The 25714-nt window shown below is 38.0% G+C and overlaps 1 protein-coding gene and 1 pseudogene across 2 annotated transcripts in view; one reads left to right on the forward strand and one right to left on the reverse strand.

The window, feature by feature from the left end:
• The window catches only part of YES1 (YES proto-oncogene 1, Src family tyrosine kinase), a 109350-nt gene that overhangs the window by 46858 nt on the left and 36778 nt on the right, over positions 1–25714 (forward strand). For both annotated transcript variants that reach the window (XM_027127558.1, XM_027127555.1), the window contains exons 2-11: positions 2049–2321; positions 6698–6797; positions 10626–10724; positions 12750–12853; positions 12941–13090; positions 14050–14205; positions 14374–14553; positions 20407–20483; positions 21647–21800; positions 24958–25089. In XM_027127558.1, coding sequence (XP_026983359.1) covers positions 2057–2321; positions 6698–6797; positions 10626–10724; positions 12750–12853; positions 12941–13090; positions 14050–14205; positions 14374–14553; positions 20407–20483; positions 21647–21800; positions 24958–25089 — 1417 coding nt within the window. In that variant the 5' untranslated portion in view covers positions 2049–2056. The remainder of the gene's footprint in view (positions 1–2048; positions 2322–6697; positions 6798–10625; positions 10725–12749; positions 12854–12940; positions 13091–14049; positions 14206–14373; positions 14554–20406; positions 20484–21646; positions 21801–24957; positions 25090–25714) is intronic.
• Positions 14571–17496, reverse strand: LOC113631278 (40S ribosomal protein S26-like; annotated as a pseudogene).

Raw genomic sequence — 25714 nt, forward strand, 5'->3', positions numbered from 1 at the left:
CAAGTGCAAAGATATTCTCCCTACTTCTCATGTCTTTAGTTTCACTTAAGAGTTTCTGTGTCCACACCTGCCCCCCCAACTTAATCATATATCTCTTAGTCTTTTCCTTTAAGGTTTCTACTTTTACGCTTTAAAGGCTTTTCCAACTCCTAGATTATGAAACAGGTTACCTTTAGTTTTTTCTAACACATTTAGAAGACTGCCTTTTATATATTTAGCTTATTATTCTCTCATAGTGTTTTCAGTAGATATTGTAAGTTTCCAGTCCCAGTCATGTTCCAATCCTGTGCTTTATTGTCATGTCTTCAGAATATACCTGTTTTAAGATAGATGTGAAAACCTTCCAACTTTGAGTTTCTGAGACTGTTTCTCTTTTAATATTTATAGCTACATTTTAAATCAATATTATGTAGTTGAATTTGTAAAAATGTTCAGTCTTTCAGAATTGATGAAGCAGTCATCTTATCACTCACCTACTTCCTTTTGAATGCTGTAAAAGAAGGGAAATACTGTAAAAAGTAAGTGAATTAGGGGAATTCCCTGGCAGTTCAGTGGTTAGAACTCTGCACTTCCACTGAAGGGGGTGCGGGTTCAGTCCCTGGTTGGGAAACTAAGATCCCGCATGCCACGCGTCACAGCCAGGAAAAAAACAAAGTGAATTAATGAAATCACCATTAGTTCTTCTGCAGGAAGTGAATGGAATAATGCAGATTTTGTCATATCAGTAAACATACTATATGCAAGTCATGTTGGTAGGCTGTACAGTATATAAGAGGTGAGAAACTGTTGCTTTTTAAGAAGTGTGTTGCCAGTGACTTGAGGGTAGGCTGGGAATTAGCAGAAAACAAGATGCAAGTGAGAGTCTCGTACAAAAATCTCTCCAAAAGTACATTAGAAGTTTTAAGGAAGAAGATATTTTACCAGTTATGGAGACAGCCTGAATGGTAAAGTAACATTTGTAATAACCCTCAGTGAATGGATAAATTTTAGCAGGTAGAGATGTGAGGAGAGTATTAACCGACAGAGGCACTTTTAGGAGGGAAAACACAAAAATGGGAAAGCACAGGGCATGTGTATTGGAGAAACAGGAATTTATTTTTTCTCCATGTGTGCATAAGGTAAGTGAGGAAATGATAAAGTGGGAAAGATAAATTGAAGTCCAATTTGGCAAGCATTGGGAGTGCGTCCATTGGTAGGGAAGGGAAAAGATATAGAGCTGCATTGTCCTGTGTAGTAGCTACTAGCCACATACAGCTGTTGAGCACTTAAAATGTGCTTGGTCCAAATTGAGATGTACTGTAAGTTTAAAATGCACACCAGATTTCTAAGATTTAGTACAAGAGAATATAAAACATCTCATTAAATTTTTTCATATTGATGATAATGTTGAAATAATTATATTTTAGATTTATTGAGTCAAATCAAATATATTATTAAAATTAATTTTACCTGTTTTTATTTTTTAAATGTATTTACTAGAAAATTTAGAATTATATGCATGGCTCAGATTATATTTCTGTTACACAGTGCTGGTATAGGTAGAAGGAAAGCAACCAGAATTTGCTAGTACCCACTGTGTAGAACCAGAGATTGTCTAGAAGTTGTAAGAAATTTAATCCTTATAGAAAACCTTATGAAGTAGGTGATATTATTGTTCTCCTTTTTCAAATAACTGAAGTGCAGAGAAGTTAAGCAACATACCTGCAGTCACTGCACTAGGAAGTAAGAAGCTAGGATTCAAACTCTTGCCTCTGGCATCAGAGCCCATGGTTTTCCCAATACACTGTGGCATGTTGGCATTGAACCATTAAAGGAGATTGAGCTGGAGAATGACATGATTGGAATGATACATTAGCAGAATTGTAATAAAGATAAATGATGTGGAGAGACTTTATTTGCAGCTGTCTAGGTTCTTTTTGGTTTGTTTTGTTATTGTTAACTTATTTGCAGGGGAAAAATGCCTCATTTAAAGTCAACTATTGAATTGCACCTTTTGAAGTATGTTTTATGTTAACTGCTTCTCAAAATTTGTCTTATCACCTTTCTAGATTTGATAATGGGCTGCATTAAAAGTAAAGAGAACAAAAGTCCAGCCGTTAAATACAGACCAGAAAACACTCCAGAACCGGTCAGTACAAGTGTCAGCCATTATGGAGCAGAGCACACTGCAGTGGCACCAACATCCTCCACGAAGAGCACATCTGTTAATTTCAGCAACCTTTCCATGACACCATTTGGAGGATCCTCAGGGGTGACACCTTTTGGAGGAGCATCTTCCTCATTTTCAGTGGTGCCAAGTTCATATCCTGCTGGTTTAACAGGTGAGATTTAAATGGACAACCTGTTGTTGGTTTGAGAATGTGACCTTGGGCAATACATAAAGTTTGCCTGCTATAACAGAAATAACTTACTGGGGGACTATTAAAATAAGTTTATGTAAAAATTAAAGTCTCCAACATAAATTCAAGTCTTATTGTGTACATCTGGGAAATTTGGTAGTAATCTGATGGTGATTTTATATATATATATATATATATATATATATATATATATATATGTACTGGGTTATATAATTATTTCACTAATTCATTTTTCAAATAATTATTGAGTGCTGACTGGCAGGCACTGGAAATATAAAGATTAAAAACGTATACCCCAAAGAGAACCCTCCTGCACCGTTGGTGGGAATGTAAATTGATACAGCCACTATGGAGAACAGTATGGAGGGTCCTTAAAAAACTAAAAATAGAAATACCATATGACCCAGCAATCCCACTGCTGGGCATATACCCCGAGAAAACCATAATTCAAAAAGAGTCATGTACCACAGTGTTCATTGCAGCTCTATTTACAATAGCCAGGACATGGAAGCAACCTAAGTGTCCATCGACAGATGACTGGATAAAGAAGATGTGGCATATATATACAATGGAATATTACTCAGCCATAAAAAGAAATGAAATTGAGTTATTTGTAGTGAGGGGGATGGACCTAGATTCTGTCATATGCAGTGAAGTAAGTCAGAAAGAGAAAAATACTGTATGCTAACGTATATATGGAATCTTAAAGAGAAAAAAATGGTACTGATGAACCTACTTGCAGGGCAGGAATAAAGACATAGACATAGAGAATGGACTTGGGGACCGGTGGGGGAGGGGGAAGCTGGGTCGAGGTGAGAGTAGCATGGACATATATACACTACCAAATGTAAAATAGATAGCTAGTGGGAAGCAGCCTCATAGCACAGGGAGATCAGCTTGGTGCTTTGTAATGACCTAGAGGGGTGGGATAGGGAGGGTGGGAGGGAGGCTCAAGAGGGAGGGGATATGGGGATATATGTATATGTATAGCTGATTCACTTTGTTGTACAACAGAAACGGAGACAGTATTGTGAAGCAGTTATACTCCAATAAAGATCTATTTTAAAAAAAAGTATACCCCTCCCTCCTGTGGACTTCCCTGGCAGTCCAGTGGGCGCAGGTTCGATCCCTGGTTGGGGAACTTAGGATCCCACATGCCGTGCAGCACGGCCAAAAAACAACCACCCTGAAAAATGTATACCCCTCCCTCTAGAATATTACAACTTCTGAGGATTGTAAAGTGCTAGCCATTATTAAAGTATTATAGTAGTTACTTGATAAATGTTAGGTAAGTGGCAGTTTCGTGATGATAATACAGTTTTTTCGATTAGACACTACTGACTGAAAAAAGAAAAATCCTGAGGCTCAGTGTTTAAATGATTTTTTTTTCAGAGTCACAGATAATAAGCAGGAGGGCACAGATTTAATGCCCTATTCTAGAACTTCATTTTTTACCCTACAGTATCCTTTCAGAGAACAGCAAGAAGTGATGGCCAACAACCTTTCATGGAGTCAGAAATGCTCTAAAAACGTAGTCAGAAATTTCAAAAAGAGAGATGGTTCTTTTGTGAAGGGTCCCCTATCGGGATGCTTTTCCCTTGAGTAACAAAGCACAACTGGCTTTAAAAGGTAGGGTGAGCTCCAGGATTCCTTGATCCAGCAGTTCCTTGATGTCATCAAGGACTCGAGTTTCTTTGGTGTCTCTCTTGGAGCCCTTGGAGTGTCCACTTTATCCTTAGGCTTGGCAAAACAGCTGCCAGCACCAAATTGAGCAACATGAGGGGACAAAAGAAGAATCTCTTCTACAAGCATGGACTATAAATGTGTCCCTTCACTCTGCTCACCTCCAGACCAAAAATAGTGACTAGAGAATGTCATACACAAATTCTGTTAGACTGTTCATTTGAGAAGTTATGGACATCAAAGAGTCAATAATAGTCTTAATTCCAGTCCCCTAACTCTAAATACTTCAGTAATAGTTGGTCATGATGGTATTTCTCAGTCACCAGTAAAAGTTTATTTTCAGGATTATATGTTCTGGAAAGATATTAATCCAAAATGATTAAATGTTGAGAAGACATACTTGAGTTACCTAAAGCAGTTTATTTACGGGAAATAGTCCATTCATGGGTATTAATTTATTGATGAATGTCTGTGTGCCAGGTATAGAGAGTTGTAAGCAAGAGAAACAAGATTTCTGCCCCAGTGGAGTTTACATTATAATGAGGGTTGGATAATAATTATAGAAACAACTAAACAGGATGATTAATGGTTCATAAATACTATGAAGGAACTAACTAGAATGATTGGCGAAGGCCCTTTTTAAATGATCAAGGAAAGTCATCTTGAGATGAAATCGTTTGAGCTGAGGTTTGATGAGAATGACCTAAATATGTGCATAAATGGGAAAAGAGCTTTCTGGGAAGAGAGAATAACAAATGCACTTTAGGAGGTACAGATGGGCTTGGCAGGTTTGAGGACTAGTATGGGCAGAGGGTAGAGTTACATGATATGCGGTTGAAGAGTCAGGATTTCTCAGGACCTCATAGACTATAGTAAGAAGTATGGGTTTTATTCAAAGCTAGAAGGAAGTTATTGAAGAGATTTCAGTAAAGAATTTGCACGATTGAATTCCCTTTCTAAAAACTTCCCTCTGGCAGCTGCGTGAAGGGTGGATGTAGGGAACCAGATATAGAAGTGAGTTAGGCTATTACTTTCCCAGTAAGAGATAACAGGGACTTGGATTAGGGTGGAAGAGCTGGAAATGAAAAGGAAGTAGATAAGGTACTTTAGAGGTAGAACTGACAGTGCTGGTAATGGACTTGGCTTGAATACCTGACTGGTAATGTTCGCTGAGGTAGGGAAGACTTCAGTAATACTTCAGGTTAGAGGAGAAAAGTCAACACCTTTGTGGGGTTTTTTTGTTTTTTTTTTTTTTTTTTTTTGCGGTACGTGGGCCTCTCACTGCTGTGGCCTCTCCCTTTGCGGAGCACAGGCTCCAGACGCGCAGGCTCAGCGGCCATGGCTCACGGGCCCAGCCGCTCCTGGGCATGTGGGATCTTCCCGGACCGGGGCACAAACCCATGTCCCCTGCATCGGCAGGCGGACTCTCAACCACTGCAGCACCAGGGAAGCCCAACACCTTTGTTTTGTACCTAATAAATTTTAAGTGCTTGATAGACACTTGAGATGTCAAATAGGTAGTTAATATATGACCGGGCCTCAGGGGAGAAGCCAGATAAATGAGATTCTGTTCTTTCGCTTGCAGATAATAGTTTGGCTATTTAAGTTGCTTATGTCTTAACCAACTACATACAGTGCTTTATATGACAAAATTACTTTTGGAATTTATAATCCATATCAGCCATACCATTTAGTTTCTAAGAAAAGCATGCTGTTTTTATCTTTGTGTTAAATATAATAAATAATCTTAATAAAACCCTAGTTATTACTGTTAGTCTTTTTTTAAATTAATTTTTATTGGAGTATAGTTGATTTATAGTGTTGTGTTCTGCTGTACAGCAAAGTGAATCAGTTATACATATATCCACTCTTTTTTTAAATTCTGTTCCCATATGGGTCATTACAGAGTATTGAGTAGAGTTCCCTGTGCTATACAGTGAATGATTAGTCTTAAGGATGGGAATGTTCACTTACTGTTTTTAAGAAATTGAGATGATCAATGCTAGTAGTTTATAATACTCGTTAATGCTTTTTCTGCCAAAGAATTGATTTGAACTTTGTCTTTTCAAGCTAGAGATGTTGCAGCTGTGAATCAAGATTAAAAATGTCTCTCTGGGTCTATAGAATTTTAGAATTTGTAGAGTACAGTAGTCTCATGGAAGGCCTTAAGATAGCATCTTAATAACTTGAAAACTTCAGCAACCCAAATCTCCAACTTTTTTTTTTAAATTTTATTTATTTATTTATGGCTGTGTTGGGTCTTCATTTCTGTGCGAGGGCTTTCTCTAGTTACGGCAAGTGGGGGCCACTCTTCATCGCAGTGCACGGGCCTCTCACTATCGTGGCCTCTCTTGTTGCGGAGCAGAGGCTTCAGACGCGCAGGCTTAGTAGTTGTGGCGCACGGGCTTAGTTGCTCCGCGGCATGTGGGATATTCCCAGACCAGGGCTCAAACCCGTGACCCCTGCAATTGGCAGGCAGACTCTCAACCACAGCGCCACCAGGGAAGCCCCTCCAACTTTTAAAAATAGATTCTGGAGACCAGGAAAAGAGCTATGCTTAATAAGCTTTTTTTGTTGTTGTTGGCAATGTTTTTAAATTTTTCTGTTGTTAATTTGTCTATATAATTTGCATTGGTCTTTTTTTCCCCCAATAGGTGGTGTTACTGTATTTGTGGCCTTATATGATTATGAAGCTAGAACTACAGAAGACCTTTCATTTAAGAAGGGTGAAAGATTTCAAATAATTAACAATACGTAAGTGTTATGAACATTTTATGGGGGAGAGATACCAATGACAGCCTACTTTACACTGAAACCACTGAGCTGGATGATGATTCAGAGACGAGAGTAGTGGGGCGTGGGTCTCTGCCCACTGGATTGGATGATACATTTGGTTTCTTTAGACATACGGCATAATACTACTGCTGGAGCCAGAAGTTATGATTTCTGCAAATGGTGTTGCTGTGGTTCTGCCATAAACAGTAGAGATTTAAGAGTGAGGATTGAGGGAGTATATGTAAGTAAGTACCTTACTTAAAAAAAACCTTTATAAAGATATTTCTATGATCCCATTTATCTAAGTACTAGATGATTTAAAGATCTTAATCTCTTTCTCTTAAAAAAACAAACTAAAAAGGCTAAGGAACTCCTGCAGTCCCAAACTGACCATGTTACGTTGCTGTTTCCTTATGTGACTCTCAGACTTGTTGTCATTTAGTGGGCCACCATAGAAAATTCAGTGCTTGTTACAGAAAATAGATCCCATAATTTCATTAGCAGGCACAGTGACCACTTTGTAACTTCTCAGAATAGACACTTATGGTCTCTTTGCATCCAGTCATGTTTCCTTCCATCTTTGTTCCCACTTGCTACCGGTTATTTTTTGAGAACATGAAATGTGATTCTGTCTCTCGGCTTTAAAATCCTTCAATAGCTACTGGCTGCTGTCAAGATAAAACAGCAATAAGAGCAGGCGTCATTCATTGAGCTTTTTCCCCTTCCTCACTCCACTGCCCAGCCAGAGTGAATTACTTATTTATGATTCTGAATACACTGGGGGTTCTCCCCTTCTCTGTGCTTTCACACATGCGATTCCTTTTTTCTGGAATGTAACTTCTTGTCCCTCCACTTTTCTTCCTTCATCTGGCCAACCCTGTGCATCCGTCAAAGTGTATATTCCTGTGTCCTTTCTCAAGGAAGCCTTTCTTGATATGCTTTCTACCTTTCCTGCCTGGCCCAGTCCCCACCTCCTGCTGGATTTGGTGGTGTCTCTCTTACATGTTTACATAGCAACCTGTGCAAACCTCAATTATAGCAGTCATCACAGTTTTGAATTAAAATTTATCACTTGCCTATCATCCTTTTAGACCAGTGGTTCTCAGCATGGGGGCAGAATCAGCCAGGGGACATTTGACCGTGTCTGGAGACATTTTTGGTTGTTACATCCATGGTGCTACAACTGGCATCTAGTGGATGGAGGCTAGGGATGCTGCTCAGCATCCTGCGGTGCACAGGACAGCCCCCCCACCACAAAGCATTGTCCAGCCCAAAGTGTCAGTCGTGCGGAGGTTGAGAAATCCTGCTCTAGATGGAGTTACTTGAGGATAAGGACTTTTTACCTGTTTCTAGCACACTCTGTTGTAAGGTCTGTTACTTAAAAGATATTCAGTGAATGTTTGAATGAATCAGTGAATGATTATCAGGATCAAAGTTTTCAGTTTGTATATCTGAACGTACTTAATATATACTAGGAAGCTACAAGCCAAGTATATAAGTTTGTAAACATTTGAATTACAAAAGGATTTTCCATTTCATTTTTAAAAGATCAGATTCACCTCAAGAATTTATGAAATTTCAATGTAGACAAAATATTTTCAATACTTATTTCTGGTAAAGCAAAACATGCATTTAATCTATAGTAGCAGAACCCATATGTCTTCCTCATTGCAGATTGATAATATACTCTCCTTTCACATTAATTTTGGAAAAGTCAAGGCTTATCTATTACAAACTACATGTAGTTCTCGTGTTCTGAATTGACTTTAGTCTTATTTGGATGTTCGTGGATAACATTCTTGTAAATATACTTTATTCCAGGAATTAAATCTTTTTATTATTGCTCATTGCTAATATTTTGGTTACAGTAGTTCTAGGGCATCTGAATTTTTTCTCCTAATATGATAGAAAGAAACATTGTAATTTTATGCATTGTTAAAAAGAAAATTATTGGGACTTCCCTGGTGGCACAGTGGTTAAGAATCCGCCTGCCAGTGCAGGGGACATGGGTTTGATCCCTGGTCTGGGAAGATCCCACATGCCGCAGAGCAGCTAAGCCCGTGAGTCACTACTGAGTCAACTACTGAGTCAACTACTGAGCCTGCGTTCTAGAGCCTGCAAGTCACAACTCCTGAGCTCACGAGCCACAACTACTGAAGCCCGTTCACCGCAACAAGAGAGGCCACCGCAACGAGAAGCACGCATACCACAACGAAGAGTAGCCCCTGCTCGCCGCAGCTACCGCTTACCACAACTAGAGAACGCCCTCGCGCAGCAACGAAGACCCAATGCAGCCAAAAAAAAAAAATAAAGAATAAAAAAATTTTTTTTAAAAAAGAAAATCATTTAGCAATAAAAAAAGAATGAGCAACTGATAAATGCTGAAAAAATTATGCTGAGTGAAGGAAGCCAGTCAAAAAGACCAGGTGTTGTATTGTTCCATTTATATGCAATGCCCCACAATGGGCATATCCATAGAAATAGAAAGCAGATTAGTGGTTGGAAATGGTGGGGGAGGGGTGGGATGGGAAGTAACTCTTTTTTTTTTTTTTTTTTTGGTGGTACGAGGGCCTCTCACTGTTGTGGCCTCTCACTGTTGTGGCCTCTCCCGTTGCGGAGCACAGGCTCCAGATGCGCACGCTCATCGGCCATGGCTCACGGGCCCAGCTGCTCCATGGCATGTGGGATCTTCCCGGACCAGGCCACAAACCCGTGTCCCCTGCATCAGCAGGCAGACTCTCAACCACTGCGCCACCAGGGAAGCCCAGGAAGTAACTCTTAATGGGTACAGGGTTTCTTTTGGGGGTGATGAAAATGTTCTAAAATTGATAGTGGTAACGGCTGCAAAACTCTTAAAAAATCTTAAATGGGGGAATTTTATGGTATACAAATTATATCTCAGTAAAGCTTTTAAATGAGAAAACATTTCATCGAAACTGAGTAATCTGAAAGATTTACTTCCCAAATTGTTTTATTCAGCATAGTTTATTGTCTTAGGTTGAAAGGTTAGGTTACGTAAAAAAGAGATTTTATAACTAAAATTAAAGTGGTTTTTTTTTTGTTTTTTAGGGTTTTTGTTTTGTTTTTTGGTTTGAAGCAGAAACAATGCAATTGTGATTTTGCTTGGCCTTATTCCCTTAATTCATGTAACCTATTTTTTTTTTTTTTTTTTTTTTTTTTTTGCTTTGGTTTTTTTTTTTTTTTTGGGGTTTTTTTTTTTTTTTTGGGTTGAAGGAGAAACAATTCAATTTTTATTTTGCTTTGCCTTATTCCCTTAATTTATGTTACCTATTTTTTTTTTTTTTTTTTTTTTTTGGCTGCGTTGGATCTTTGTTGCTGCACGCGGGTTTTCTCTAGTTGCGGCAAGCAGGGGCTACCCTTCGTGGTGGTGTGCGGGCTTCACATTGTGGTGGCTTCTCTTGTTGCCGGGCACAGGCTCTAGGCGCTCAGGCTTCAGTAGTTGCAGCACACGGGCTCAGGAGTTGTGGCTCACGGTTCTAGAGCGCAGGCTCAGTAGTCGTGGTGCAGGGGCTTAGTTGCTCCATGACATGTGGGACCTTCCTGGACCAGGGATTAAACCCATGTCCCCTGGGTTGGCAGGCAGATTCTTAACCACTGCGCCACCAGTGATGTCCTCTAACCTATTTTTTAAATATTATTCTTGGAGTTTAATTCTTGATCAAATGAATGCATAAATAAAAATGGAAGTAATACTTCTTGTCTGTTTCAGATACAAGATGGCACTGCAATAGATCGTGTCCTGAGCTGTGGTCTACCTTGTGGTAATTGTTGTTTTATGTGTTGCAGGGAAGGAGACTGGTGGGAAGCAAGATCAATTGCTACAGGAAAGAATGGCTATATCCCTAGCAATTATGTAGCCCCTGCAGATTCCATTCAGGCAGAAGAGTATGGCACTGCTTCATATTTTATTAATTATTTTGATTTTTAAAATGTCTTAATGCACATTCTACTTAGCCACAACTTTACACACGTGCAATTACATACCAGTCTTAATACAGCTAATGTATCGTATTAATAGGAGATGTTACTTGAAAATTAATAATTAATGCCATAGTATTTGCTTACAGTAAGATCATAAATGAATCTGCATTTATAATACTGTATTATGCCTAGTCCCTAGCCTTCATTTTTTCACTTTAAAATAATTGCATTAACCCTTTTTATATTCTGCAGACTCTTTCACGCCAAAAATTTATCCTCCATTGATGTTATTGTATCAGTGTTAACTTCTTGACTTAGGTGCTTGCTCCATGGCTATGGAGAGAGAGTATCTTTGTCTTTTAGGATGTACACACTGAAGCATTTAGAGGTAACGATTCAGCATGTTTGCAACTATCATTCAGTTCAGAAGGAAATACACACACCCACACAAACACACATACACAGGGAAAAAGAGAATATGACAAAGCAAAATGTTAACAGGAAACCTGGGTGGAGTGTGTATGGGAGTTCTAAGTACCATTCTTACAACTTTCAAAAAGTTAAAGTTCACCTTCAGTGACATATTACAGGCATACTCGGAGATATTGTGGATTTGGTTCTAGACAGCCATAATAAAGCAAATATTGCAGTAAAGTGAGTTGGTTTCCCAGTGCATAAAAGTTATGGTTACACTACACTGTGGTATATTAAGTGTGCAACAGTCTATGTCTAAAAAAACTATGTACATACCTTAATTAAAAATACTTTATTGCTAAAAAATGCTAACCATTGTCTGAGCTTTCAGCAAGCCATAATTGTTTTGCTGTAGAGGGTCCTGCCTCCATGTTGGTGGCTGCTGATCGGAGCGGTGGCTGCTGATGGCTGGAGTGGCTGTGGCAGTTTCTTAAAATAAATCAAAAACAGTTTGCCATGTTGATCGACTCTTCCTTTCACTCAGAGAAAGGAACACTTAGACCATTATAGGGTTATTACTTGGCCTAATTTCAACATTGTGTATCTCAGGGAGTTGGGAGGCATGAGGAGAGGGAGTTGGGGAAACAGCCAGTTGGTGGAGCAGTCAGATCACACACAACATTTAGCAGTTAAGTTTGCTGTCTTATGTGGAAGAAAATGTTTGAAATACTGCGAGACTTAGCAAAATGTGACACAGAGACGCGAAGTTAGCAAATGCTATTGGAAAAATGACTCTGATAGACTTGCTTGACCGGGTTGCCACAAACCTACAATTTTTTAAAAGACGCAGTAAAGCAAAACACAATAAAATGAGGTATGCCTGTACTTTTATGACAAAGCAGGTTTATCTGGGATCCATAAATAATACATCATCTTCATATCATAGCACTTGACCCAGCATCTTGCACATAGTAGGTGCTCTATCAATATTTGTTTGCTTTTTTATTAGTGATGTGTAATTTGTCTCCATAACTCTCTGTTCTGCTTTGGGACTTGTTACTTTCCATTTTGTCCTTTGGTCTTTCTTCTCCATTATTCTGTGGCTCCTCCTCAGCAAAAATTGCATTTTTATTAACAAAACCGTATTAAATGAACCCACAGTAATTTAGAGTCTCTAATAATTTGGACATGGTTTACTTGCATCTTACTGAATACAAATGACCACACTGTTGCCAGAGAACCACTTTTACTCTTCCTACTATAATCATCTGTCATTGACTAAAAGACTGTCATTGTTGCCTTTCCTTCTATATTTACGGTTCCTGTGACTGCCAGGTGGAGTTTAAGAGACTTGCTGAGTAGTTAATACATGAAAATACTATGACAATATATTCTGATAGTAATACTTGTAATATTTAAGAAAGATCTTTCATTCTGTTTTACTGTATTTTAAAGCTGTGTTCTGTTCTTTGTCATCCTCCCTATCCCACTCCATTCTTACTAATATCTATGTATAATTTTTCTGATGCTTATTACACCCTTCTAACTCAGAACACTACTCATTTTTTTTTCCAGATGGTATTTTGGCAAAATGGGGAGAAAAGATGCTGAAAGATTACTTCTGAATCCTGGGAATCAACGAGGTATTTTCTTAGTAAGAGAGAGTGAAACTACTAAAGGTATGAATATTGTTAATATAAGTATAAAAATTTTCTTGGGCAGTATTTTAAGAAAGGTATAGTAGAAGTGTTCATTTTCCCTTCTAGGTGCTTATTCCCTCTCTATTCGTGATTGGGATGAGGTAAGGGGTGACAATGTGAAACACTACAAAATTAGGAAACTTGACAGTGGTGGATACTATATCACAACCAGAGCACAATTTGATACTCTGCAGAAATTGGTAAAACACTATACAGGTACGTGAATATTTCAAGGGTGAAAATTATTTCCTCATGTTCAATTTTATGAGGACAGCATCCATGTCTTCATGTCTCTTAGGGTCTAACATGCTACTTTATACACAGTATGTGCCCAATGTATTTTAGTTTTAAAATGAGGAACAGATAATACTATTGAGTTGGGTTCATTTTTTTTTTTGGCTGCATTGGGTCTTCGTTGCTGCACGTGGGCTTTCTCTAGTTGCGGAGAGCGGGGGCTACTTTTCATTGCAGTGCACAGGTTCCTCATTGCAGGGGCTTCTCTTGTTGTGGACCAAGGGCTCTAGGCGTGCAGGCTTCAGTAGTTGTGGCATGCAGTCTCAGTAGTTGTGGCGCACGGGCTCTAGAGCACAGGCTCAGTAGTTGTGGCGCACAGGCTTAGTTGCTCCGTGGCGTGTGGGATCTTCCCAGACCAGGGATCAAACCTGTGTCCCCTGCATTGGCAGGCAGATTCTTAACCACTGCACCACCAGGGAAGTTCCTCACTTGTGGTTTTTAGAAATAACAATTAATGGTAACATTCTCTTTGGGAAGAAATGAAGCACAGTGGTCAAAAGCAGAACTTTGGAGGCAGTCAGATCTAGGGTTTGAAACCCATCTCTATCATGTATTTACTGGGTCACCTTGTGAAAGTTGCTTAAGTTTTCTCTTTTATTTATATGAGATATTTGTAAAGGGCTGAATTAGCACAATAGCTGGGACATAATGGGACATAATAAATAATAACTTTTAAAATGTATTTAATAAAATGTTTGACTTCTTGTATGTTTTGCTTCTTTTATGCAACTCCCTTTTTGTGTTTGTGCTTTTGTAATAAAACTGATAGAACATTGTTTTTATTTCCTATAATTTAAACTTTTAAAAACACTGGTACAATTATATGTACCTTAATTTTTGTAAGTTATTCATTTTACAGTGTAGTTTATTCATTTATCTAGAACATGCTGATGGCTTATGCCATAAGTTAACAACTGTGTGTCCAACTGTGAAACCCCAGACTCAAGGTCTAGCAAAAGATGCTTGGGAAATCCCTCGAGAATCTTTGCGACTGGAGGTTAAACTAGGACAAGGATGTTTTGGTGAAGTATGGATGGGTAAGGAGCCTGAACTTTTGTTTTTTGTCATTGTTTAGACATAGATGAAAATGCCCCAATTTATGATAAGATATGTTGAAATATTTGAGGTTACTGCTGCTCATTGAAGTTTGTTGTAAATCTCTTAAAATATAGGTTAAAATAGTGAAATATGGGTTGTTTCTCTAGGAACATGGAATGGAACCACAAAAGTTGCAATCAAAACACTAAAACCAGGTACAATGATGCCAGAAGCTTTTCTTCAAGAGGCTCAGATAATGAAAAAGTTAAGACATGATAAACTTGTTCCACTATATGCTGTTGTTTCTGAAGAGCCAATTTACATTGTCACTGAATTTATGTCAAAAGGTATGTGTATGTTAGTATTTCATGGGGTATTCATGTTGTTAATAAATTTTAAGTCTTCATCTGTTTTTATGCATCCAGATTTTTACTGTATTTTCTAACTTAAGATTTTTTATGTAGACATGTGAAAAGAGAAAACCTGACATTTTGTTTAATGGAAATTAGCTCCAGTTATTCCAAATGATAGTACGGAGTTTAAAAAGGAAATAAGGCCCTGAATTTATTTTGAAAGTAAATAGTCCTTCATTCCATTTGACTAAAGTCAGTGGAATAGCTGGGAAGGTGAAAAAGAAAAGAAGTATTCACACTAGTTGATTTAAAATAATGCAATCAGAAAGCTATTTATATTTTTAGTACTAAAGCAAAGAAATCAGGTAAAGTTAAGAAAATTAACTTTATCTAGTTTTAATATAATCTCACTCAGAAATCCTAGAAACTGCTTTTTGCCACTACTGTCAACTGAAATTTCTCCATTTCTCCAAACCCCAGACCCCAAGGTGTGGGATCTTCAGTAACAGGGTTGGTTAGGGCCAGGGAAAGAAGGGAAGGCTGTCGCTCTTCTCTCTTTCCCTTTGCTGATGATGCATTAGAAGAGGAACTAGTAAGTCACCAAATATGCTTGCTGACAGGCCTGCTTTTTATCCTCTTGAATTTTATCTCCTTTTTTTAGTCTTAATGAGTCGTTAGTCAGAGCCACTGATGGAGTCATCCCTCACCATTTGTCCATCTTGATCAGTGATGTAGTTCCATCTAGTGGTGACAGGACCAACTACAAGCTACACATTGACCATAAGAAAATATTTCCCCCCAAAAGAAACAGAAAAACCAAAAGTTAAGAATTGACACAGCCTGCTAATTGAGAGCCAAAACATTACCTAAAGCTCCCAAAGCACATGGCACTTTTGGCAAAGAATCTCTACTTCAAACAACTGCCAAATATCCCATGTCAGAGTACATTAGATGAACTAGAAGGGAGAAAAGGGGCAAGGAGAAAGTTTAAATCAGGATATTGATAGCATAAGAATATAGTGGAGATAAAGCTAATGGTCCGTTTAGCTTTGTATATTGATTTCAAGAAGTATTTAATTGGGGAATATGGTAGAAGTCTATGTTGTCAGATTGCTGGGTTAGGATTATTTCTAGATGGGAGGTTTAGTATACAAGATCACAAATGCCCCTTCTAGTTTTTTAATTTTTTTTTAAATATAATTTCCATTTTATTGTCTTTCCAGAGGACACTATTTCTTTAGTCTTTAAGGACTTAGCGTCTTACATGGGCTTTGGCGGAGGTCATGGGGCAGCACCCGCGGGTCTAAATCGGGGTGGAGGTGTTCGGTCTTTCTGGGCTTCCCGAGAACGATTCCTGACTACCTTGCTGTGAATGGCACAACTCACCCAGTAATGCAGTTTCACATACAGCTTGGGAAGCACACAGGCGTTGAAAACACTCGCTTCGGAAATGTCCCTGACAGCTGCAGCCTCTACGATGTTCCGAATGATGAGCTTCTTAAATGGCCTTGTCCTTGGGCACACATCGGGCACAGTTGGTGCAGCGAATAGGCTGCACGTGGCCGCAGCCCTTTTTGGGGTGACCATTATTCCTTCTTTTCTTGGTCATCTTGGAAGCAGGGAGGCGAGAGAGGCCCTTCTAGTTTTAAACTCTGTAATTCCCCATCTTGCTATTCAGGCACTTAGAACTTGGCCCTCCATAATCTATCCAGACTCATTGCTTTGTGTGTTCTCTTTATAATCAGAATGCTCTAGAAATTGTTAACAATTAAAATGTATTGAATGCTTCTAATATATAAACAGTGTGCCAGTATTATAAGGTATCAAAGAAATAAAGCCATCTAACCAACTTACATTGAATTAAGAGAGAAAAGACCTAACCCGATAAGTTAATTTTCAGTATAAAAGTAAATAACAGCTCGCTATCAACAAACAAGTTCAAAGCATAATGGATTTCTAGGTGTTTTGACACATTCAGTAAGTAACATAGAAATTGAGGAAGAGATAACATAGGTTGGAATAAAATGAGAAATATCAGTAGAAAAGACAAGTCTTGAAATACCCTTTAAGATTATGAAGGACATGAATAAGTAAAGTGAAGGGTACCAGTATTTTTCTGCAGAGCTATGAGGAAATGGGGAACAAAACCATGGGTAGTGGAAAGTATAGAAGGTAACTGGTTGGAAATAAGGCCAGAGAGGTATATGAGACCGACTTAAGGACTGCTCTGAATTGGTTTCATAATTACTTATCAAATACATGCTCTCTCTGCCATGAATGAGCTTCAGAGGGTCAGTGAACTTCCTCTGAAGTTCTCTGTCAATCTTTGCACAGTTATGTATGTTTTTCTAGAAAGAGAGTCCATAGACTCTCATTCATCAGATTCTCAAAATAACCCATGACCAAAAAAAGGTTAAGGACCCACTGATATGATCCAAAAATGTTCTGATAAATGGATATAAGAAACTTTTAAGGGAGGGGGGATTTGTTGTAATTAAAGATCAGAAAAAAAGAATTGTCAAAATAACACACATTCCAGTCCTGGATTTCTGTGCTCTGCAGCCTTTGCACTGTTTTAGCAATTATCATTACACTGAATGATGTTTTACATAGTGGATTGATCATGGCTCCTTATCTAGATTCTAAATCCTGAAACAAAGAACTGTAGCTTTTGCTTCTTTCTGTATATTCAACATTGTCATGCAGTGTATTTATATAACATCAGTCTGTCTTGCAGGCTAAGAAAAAGAAGGTTCTTTCCTCTGTTTAAGGACAGTTAAATCCTTCCTTTCGTTTAAAAAGAAAACCCTCTCTTGGTCCCAACATCTGCTTTTCACTGACTTCTCTTTACCTTTTGCTTCCCTTCACAGCCAAGATTCTTTTTTTTTTTTAAATTTATTTATTTATTTTGGGCTGCATTGGGTCTTCATTGCTGTGCATGGGCTTTCTCTAGTTGCGGCAAGTGAGGGCTACTCTTTGTTGCGGTGTGTGGGCTTCTCACTGCAGTGGCTTCTCTTGTTGCGGAGCACAGGCTCTAGGCACATGGCCTCCAGTAGTTATGGCTCGCGGGCTCTAGAGCAGGCTCAGTAGTTGTGGCGCACGGGCTTAGTTGCTCTGTGGCATGTGGGATCTTCCGGGATCAGGGCTTGAACCCCTGTCCCCCTGCGTTGGCAGGTGGATTCTTAACCACTGCACCACCAGGGAAGCCCCAGGATTCTTTAAAGAAGACAGTATTACATCTTTACTTCCTAACTAGCCATTTTACTCTTTTTAAATTACAGAATATTTCAAACATACAAAGAATACCATAACACCCATGTCCCTACCATCCAAATTTAACTAATGTTTACATTTTGCCATATTTGCTTCAGATCTTTCTACTAAGGAAACAACACATTAAAGATCTAACTTAATCCTTGTTTTTACCCCTCCTTGAGCCCATTCCCTTCAGAGGTAACCTCAGTTTTGAAGTTGTTGCTTTTCGCATCTCTGTTTTTCCTGTTGATATACTTTTACTAATATATAGTTAACCTATTAACAGTATTTGTATATTTTTAAATTACATAAATTTAACCAGCTTTATTTTCATTCAGCATCACGTGCTTGAGAGTTATTCATGTGGATAAGGGAAGATCTCATTTGTGTACTTTTAACTATTGAATGAAATTCTGTATGAGTGTTCCATTGTTTATTCATTCCTTTCCCAATGAACATTTAGGTTGCTTTTAGTTTGCACCATCACAGACAGTGCTGCAGTGAATATTCTTGTACTTGCCATTTTTGGAAAGGGGAAAGAGACTCTGGAACATTGGGTGCGGCAGCAGTAGCATCACCTGGACACTTGTTAGAAACACAGACTTTGGCAATGAGGCCCCGCAGTCTTCACTTTCCCACCCCCTTATGTAATAATAGTCCATTGTGGACTGTTAATTCCATTTATTAAGTGCCTCTGGAAATGTTCCTCTTCTCACTCTTTCCTAGACTATTGCAGGAACTTTTAAACTTATTCCTTTTATGCAGTTTTAGTACAATATCATTCATCAAATTGGAGTGATTGCTTTTTCAACATAAATCTGATCATATTGCTTCTCTATAAAACTTCATATAAAAAAGATAAAGTCCATTTATGCATTGCCTTCTGTGTTCTGACTCCTGCAGCCTCTTTCTCATCAGTTCCCATCTTTGTGCCCATGTTCTTGCATAAGAAGGACCGTTTTCAGTTCCTTGAACTTACTGTGCCGTTTCATGAATTACTGCCTTTGTACTTGTTATTCTGTCTTCCTGGAATTCTCTATCTGACCCCATTCTTCTTCAAGATGCATCTCCTCTGTGAAGCCTTTCCTGATTTTTCCATAGAATTAACCAGATCCATCGTGTCTCCACTGTAGTTTTTACAGTAACTTTTATAACACCTACTGGACAATATTTATTTGTGTGCATGTAGTTTCTAGATCTATATACTATACTTTCATATAGTATTTTAAGATCTTATTTATCTTTGTATCTTCTATGCCTTTTACAGTGCCTCACATGTAGTAGACCCTCAGTAAATATTTGAAAGGGCAGATAAATGGAGAAACACAGTAACATGTCCTCCCTGCCATAGACGGACCAGAGGAAGAGAGATATTCCCTGACTTTGAATCTCTATAAATGAAGATACTAAGTCATGACTATGTCTTGCTTCATAGTCCTGTCAACACGGAAAGGGCTTTCTTTGCCTTGCCTTGTTTTTTGTTTTATTTTACTTTTATTTTGAAGTACTTTTAAACTTACAGAAAAGTTGCAAACATAATACAAAGAATTACCATGTATGTTTCAGCCAGATTCGGCCAGTGCTATATATATGTATGAATAAATGTGAGTGTTTTTTCCCGAACCATTTGAGAGTACGTTGCAGACGTTATGCTTGCTTTACCTCTAAATACTTGAGTTTGTCTTCTGAAGACAAGAACATTGTCTTACATAACCACAGTACAATGATCAAATTCAAGAAATGTAACATGGTTACAATTTTGTTGCCTAAAATACAGTTCATATTCAGATTTCACCGATTGTCCCAGTGACGATTATAGCAATCCCCCCCACCCCGCCCACCGATCTGGTATCCAGTCCGTGGTCATGCATTGCTTTTAGTCATCCATCTCTTTAGTCTCCTTTAATCTGGAGCAGTCCTCAGCTTTTCTTGTCTTTCATAACGTTATTTTTTTAAGAGAACAAAGTTGCTTCATAAAATGTGCCTTAATTTGGGTTTGTCTGATATTTTCTCTTGATTAAATTCAGGTACATGGTAAGTTTTTAACCTGTAATAGAATAGCAATTAGACGTTTTCTTTCCAACCTTTATCTCTGCTGTAATGCATAGTACTTTGCTGTTGCATGGTATCTTCTGCTAAAATTGAGAGAAGTTGGTTGTACTAACACTTCATATCAACTCATTTATTTAGCCACCTAGCTTTAGTTTCAAGTACCCCAAGATGTCCTCAAGTTGTCTGAGCTCTTGTTACAGATTGACTTAAAAATATAAGTATCTAATACTACTTTTTGACTAAAAATTGGGCTGATTTTGATCAAAGCAAACAAGGAAAGAATGTCTGTAATCTGGTGAGATGATTGCATTTTCCCTTTTTTTTTCATGTTATCAGAAGTTTTAAAAAATTCAGTTTAGGGCCCTCTTCTAGAATCTTAAAGATAATTATTCAGAAATTCCAAAGCTGCAAAAAATATTGAAGAATAAAAAGCTGAAGTTTTGTATTGTGATATGATTTGTTTGGAGGTAGGGGAATGTTTGTTGCAATTCTGATTTAAGATTTGCTTATTTTTTATGAATGTCTTGCTGTCTGTTACAGGGAGCTTATTAGATTTCCTGAAGGAGGGAGATGGAAAGTACTTGAAGCTCCCACAACTGGTTGACATGGCTGCTCAGGTACTTGTGTGTTTATACATGTGTCCATTTGAATTGCAAGTGTACATTAAAAATGTAAACTAATCTTAGTAGATACTATTGTTCAAATAGTGAAATCATGGAATTTTATAGCTGGGAGGAACATTACAGATAATCCAGTCTGAACTCGTATGTTACAGATACTGTAGTATCTTGAGGACCCAGGTATCTAAAAGTCATATAACTTATTAGTATTAGAATCAGGTAAGTAAGTCCCAGTACAGTGCTTTCCTGTATCATATGGCCTTTCAGAAACATATGCATCCACAAGTATAAAATCTATATGTATTTATATTTCAGTAGATAAATTTTAAGTCAATGAATGATCGCTATTCCAAAGAAAATATTAGAAATCTAAAGTGTGTGCTGCAAAAGGCCCTGAACAAAGCTGGGAGTGGGATGCCGTAGATAGGCAGATATTAAGCAACATAGAATCATACTGATCCTACCAGGATAGAAGGTTGGAAAGTAATATACCTAAAATAATTAATAATATTGGTCTTTAAATAAATAAATAAAGATAAAGTATATGCTGAATTTCTTATTTAATATAGTCCAAAACAAGAATTAAGATGGCAGTATACAGTTAAAGATGGGATAGTTTTACTATTCTGGATCTGAAAACTATTAAAAGTTATATTCAAGTGTGTGGTAGGTATTCAAGGGGCCTTTTATTGGCTTTGGTTGACACATTGGGTCTAAGAGTCTTCTCTCAGTGAGTGTCCAGATGTCCATGGGATCTAACAATTTAGAGAAACTTTATACCAAGAAACCGTACCTGTGAGACTTTAGCATATGTCAAGCCTCGTCCACACACCTGAGCTCAAGGCTCTGAGCCCCTCTATGCTAGGGGCCAGCAAACTGTTTCTGGAAAGGGCCAGGTAAATGCTTCAGGCTTTGTGGGCCTTTCTCCTACTCCCCTATCCCCTCTCCTTCTCTCCTTCCCTCTCTCTCCCTCCATATCCTCCTCTCCCTCCCCCCACTCCATTAAAAGGTTTTCTGTTCTTATTATTATCTGCTAGACTATGCCCCATTACCATCATCTCTTTTGAAGATATATGATTCTTCAGCGATCTGGCTTAACATTAACCAGAATTGTCCTCTCCCTCCTTCCCTTTGTATCATATGTTTTTTTTCTTCCCAAGATTGCTGATGGTATGGCATATATTGAAAGAATGAACTATATTCATCGAGATCTTCGGGCTGCTAACATTCTTGTAGGAGAAAACCTTGTGTGCAAAATAGCAGATTTTGGCTTAGCAAGGTTAATTGAAGACAATGAGTATACAGCTAGACAAGGTAAAATGGCTTTTTAATAAATGCTTGTAACCTCATTTTCGATGGATTTTTCTTACCATTCTTTTGAATATACAGGGTTTTACAGAATAAGAAGAACAGCTCTCGGTCTGCTCAGAAGAGTCATAGAAACATTAGCAACTGTACTCCAATAAAAAAGAAAGGAAAAGAAAAAAAAAGTCATAAAAACATTGATTTTTATTCATAAAATTATACACGGTGCATAGTATTGTGGCTTTCTGATAGTTATTTCCCCCAAGGAAGAATCTAACTGTGGGTGTTCTTTGCATTATAAATATAGCAAGCAGTATTCTCTTCACACTTCCTTTGGCATGCCAACAAATAAGAAACATTTTAAAATAACTTTTGTAACGAACTTCAGAACCATCCAGTTTTTACTACACTAAGGACTAGGAGTTAATGTATTAAGAAATAGCATACAATTTTATAAAGGCTTTGGAAACCAGTTCCGTGCCAGATTTACAATAATTCTTTATTATATATAAAATTGTAGTAAATAAAAACACTTATAAGATTGACACTGTAAACAGTGAGGGAGGGGAGCTTACAGAAATTACAACAGGTCACTTCTTTTATTTGGTGTCTATCTCTCTGAGCTCTCATTCAGTATACATTTAAAGGACAAAATATATGCATACACAAAGAGTATGGTTTTTGTTTTTTTTTAAAGTCAAGGTTGTGTCTTTCCTCCCTCTTTATTTTTTTTATTTTTTTAATTTTTTTTAACATCTTTATTGGAGTATAATTGCTTTACAATGGTGTGTTAGTTTCTGCTTTACAACAAAATGAATCAGTTATATATATACATATGTTCAAGAGTATGGGTTTTTGAGTTCCAGTTCCATCTCCTGTTAGCCCAGAGATTTCACCCAAGTTACCTAACCTTTTTGACTGGGCCTCAGTCTCCTCACTTATAAATATTAGATGGTAATACTTACTTTTCAAGATTGTTGTGAAACTTAATGCATTAATAGATGTAGAGTGCCTGACATTACCTAACATAGTGGACGCTCAGTCCACTATGAAAAGAAAGAGTGTAACTTTGACAGGCAGAGAGTAAGTAAGGTCGAGTGCAGATCAGCACATAGGTTGTTCATCCTGATGAAACCTTCAGGCCTCCACACCTATAAAAAAGATACCTTGGCATTCATCATCTCCTACTGTCTAGTTCCAGCTTGTCTTTAACAAACATTTGAGTCCTTCCACGTGCTGGACGTCAGGGCACAGCTGTAAGAGGCATGATTTCTGCTGTCAGGGAGCTCACTGACTAATGTCTGTCTGCAACTGAATTATAAACAGACTATTTCAATACAAACTAGTAAGACCAACGTAAAGGTTAGCAAAGATTTATTTAGTAGATATACCAAAAAAACCTTTTCTCAGCTATCCACTATTACCATCATTTCATAAAAGAAAGAGCATTTTAACACTACACAAGCAGGAAGAATGTAATCTCAGAATAAAGAATATACCTATAAATTAGTGATTTTAGCTTTATGAATTGATGTGTGATCTTTTTTCTCTTTTTTTCATTGGACTGTATCTTTTTGTCACTGACCATATTGGTACTCAAACCACTGGGAACTGTTCCCTAAATCACAGTTCTCAACCAGGGGTGGTGGTACTGCTCGCCGAGGGACATTTGGCAACCTCTTGAGACATTTTTATTTTTATTTTATTACTTATTTTTTTGGCTGCACCACGCATCATGAGGGGTCTTAGTTCTCCGATCAGGGATCGAACCTGTGCCCCCTGCAGTGGAAGTGCAGAGTCTTAACCACTAGACCGCCAGAGAAGTCCCTTTAGACATTTTTAGTTGTTACAACTGGGAGGTTGCTACTGGCATCTACTGGGGGCGGCCCAGCATACCACTAAACACCCTGCAAAGTACAAGCTAGCCCCGACCAAGCGGAGAATTATCCAGCCCCAAATGCCAGTAGTCCCCAGGTTGAGAAACCCTGTCTTCAACACAGTGCTTTCTTTTCAATCTCCATACATTTGTGCTGTTCCCTCCAGCTGAAATATCTTCCTATTGTTCTTTAATCTTTACCTGCAAAAATTCTAAGCATTCTTTAAGACTAAACTTAGCCTCCACTTTTTAAATGAAACCTTTTGTGATTGTGCTAATGAAAATTGATCTTCTGTTTGAACATCTAAAGAACTGTTTTACAACATTATATACATATATAAGGAACTTCAAGTATTTAAGACACCTATAATCTCATTTTCACTATAAGTGTATAAACGTCACAAAGGCTATGTTTTTGTGTCTCCTATAACAATTAGCATAATGTCTTGTGCATAAAAAGTAAGTATACACTAAATGTTTGACTAAATACTTTTTAGTCTTTTAGGCTTTTAAAAATGATAGTACAATAAAATTTTCCAGAGAGATATCATAAAATATTTAGAAAGGAGATTGTGGTTGAAAACCAGTAGACGTTAGAACCGATAGAATAGGTTCTTGGCAACCAACAGAACTACTAGGAGCTAGACTGACTTAAAAGTTATAGATCCTATAACCCATGTATTTGGTTGCTTCTTACTAGAGTTTTTACCTCTCTTTTCTTTTTTTAAAAAAATTATTTATTTATTTATTTTTGGCTGCGTTGGGTCTTTGTTGCTGTGCGCGGGCTACTCTTTGTTGAGGTGCACGGGCTTCTCATTGCAGTGGCTTCTCTTGTCGCGGAGCACGGGCTCTAGGCGCATGGGCTTCAGTAGTTGTGGCCTGCGGACTCTAGAGCACAGGCTCAGTAGTTGTGGTGCACGGGCTTAGTTGCTCCATGGCATGTGGGATCTTCCTGGACCAGGGCTTGAACTCGTGTCCCCTGCATTGGCAGGCGGATTCTTAACCACTGCGCCACCAGGGACGCCCCCACCTCTATTTTCTTGAATAATTTTCTATCCCCATCAGCCATTCTGTCATTGAATATCTTATCAGGAAGAAATGTGATTTTTATTAATGCAAATTTTAAATAGTATTAAAGAAAATTTTCCCATGTATCTTGTACTTTTGAAGAATTTGACACTGATGACATGTACAGTAGGGATAGTGACAAAAAATTAACCTTGCTTATGTCATATTTACACAAATAGAGAAAAGCAAGTTACTGAAGCAAGCTTGTCAATACTGTTTTAGGTGCAAAATTTCCAATCAAATGGACAGCTCCTGAGGCTGCACTATATGGTCGATTTACAATAAAGTCTGATGTATGGTCATTTGGAATTCTGCAGACGGAACTGGTAACAAAGGGCAGAGTGCCATATCCAGGTAAGTTTGCATTTCATGTAACTGGAGTTTATTATGAGCAAAAGTGTAAGGGGTTGGGGGAGACGTTTATTTTTCTCTCTCTGTCTCATTTTTTTTTTTGTCATTGGATGGGGAGCAGTCTATGAGAGCCACAGTCCTTGAGATAGGGTAAGGTGTGCTCAGTTTTCTCCCTTTAGGGCATTTTCTAAAAGGGCCTTTTCGCTCTGCTGTTCTCTTAGGAGATGAGCATAAATATATCCTAGTCCTCTCCTTCCCCAGGTAATTGAGGGTATGCTTACCCTGTGATAACACAGGGTGCACTGCTGATGGGGTTGGTGGGGATTACAGAGGAATACAAGAAAGGAACTGTGTAATAACTTGAGGTAAGTCAAACAGGTGACAGTTGATAAGGAAACTGTTTCAAGGAAGTGACTTGATATAAAATAACATAATTAGTATATTTGGCAAAACCAGGACTAGCACTCTTTCTTCTGAATTCCTGTTTGAAAGTTCTTGGCCACTGTTCCTCATTAGCCTAAGTTTGGTCATTATTAACTGTTAGTATCAGAAAGTATCAGTACCTCAGAGTAGCACTCTGAATTCTCATTGAAGGCATTAGTATTAAAAGCCAGATTTTAGGTGGAAT

This window comes from Aethalodelphis obliquidens, unplaced genomic scaffold (genome assembly GCF_003676395.1).
Source record: "Aethalodelphis obliquidens isolate GAN/ISIS:26980383/991018 unplaced genomic scaffold, ASM367639v1 scaffold32, whole genome shotgun sequence".
NCBI lineage: Eukaryota > Metazoa > Chordata > Mammalia > Artiodactyla > Delphinidae > Aethalodelphis > Aethalodelphis obliquidens.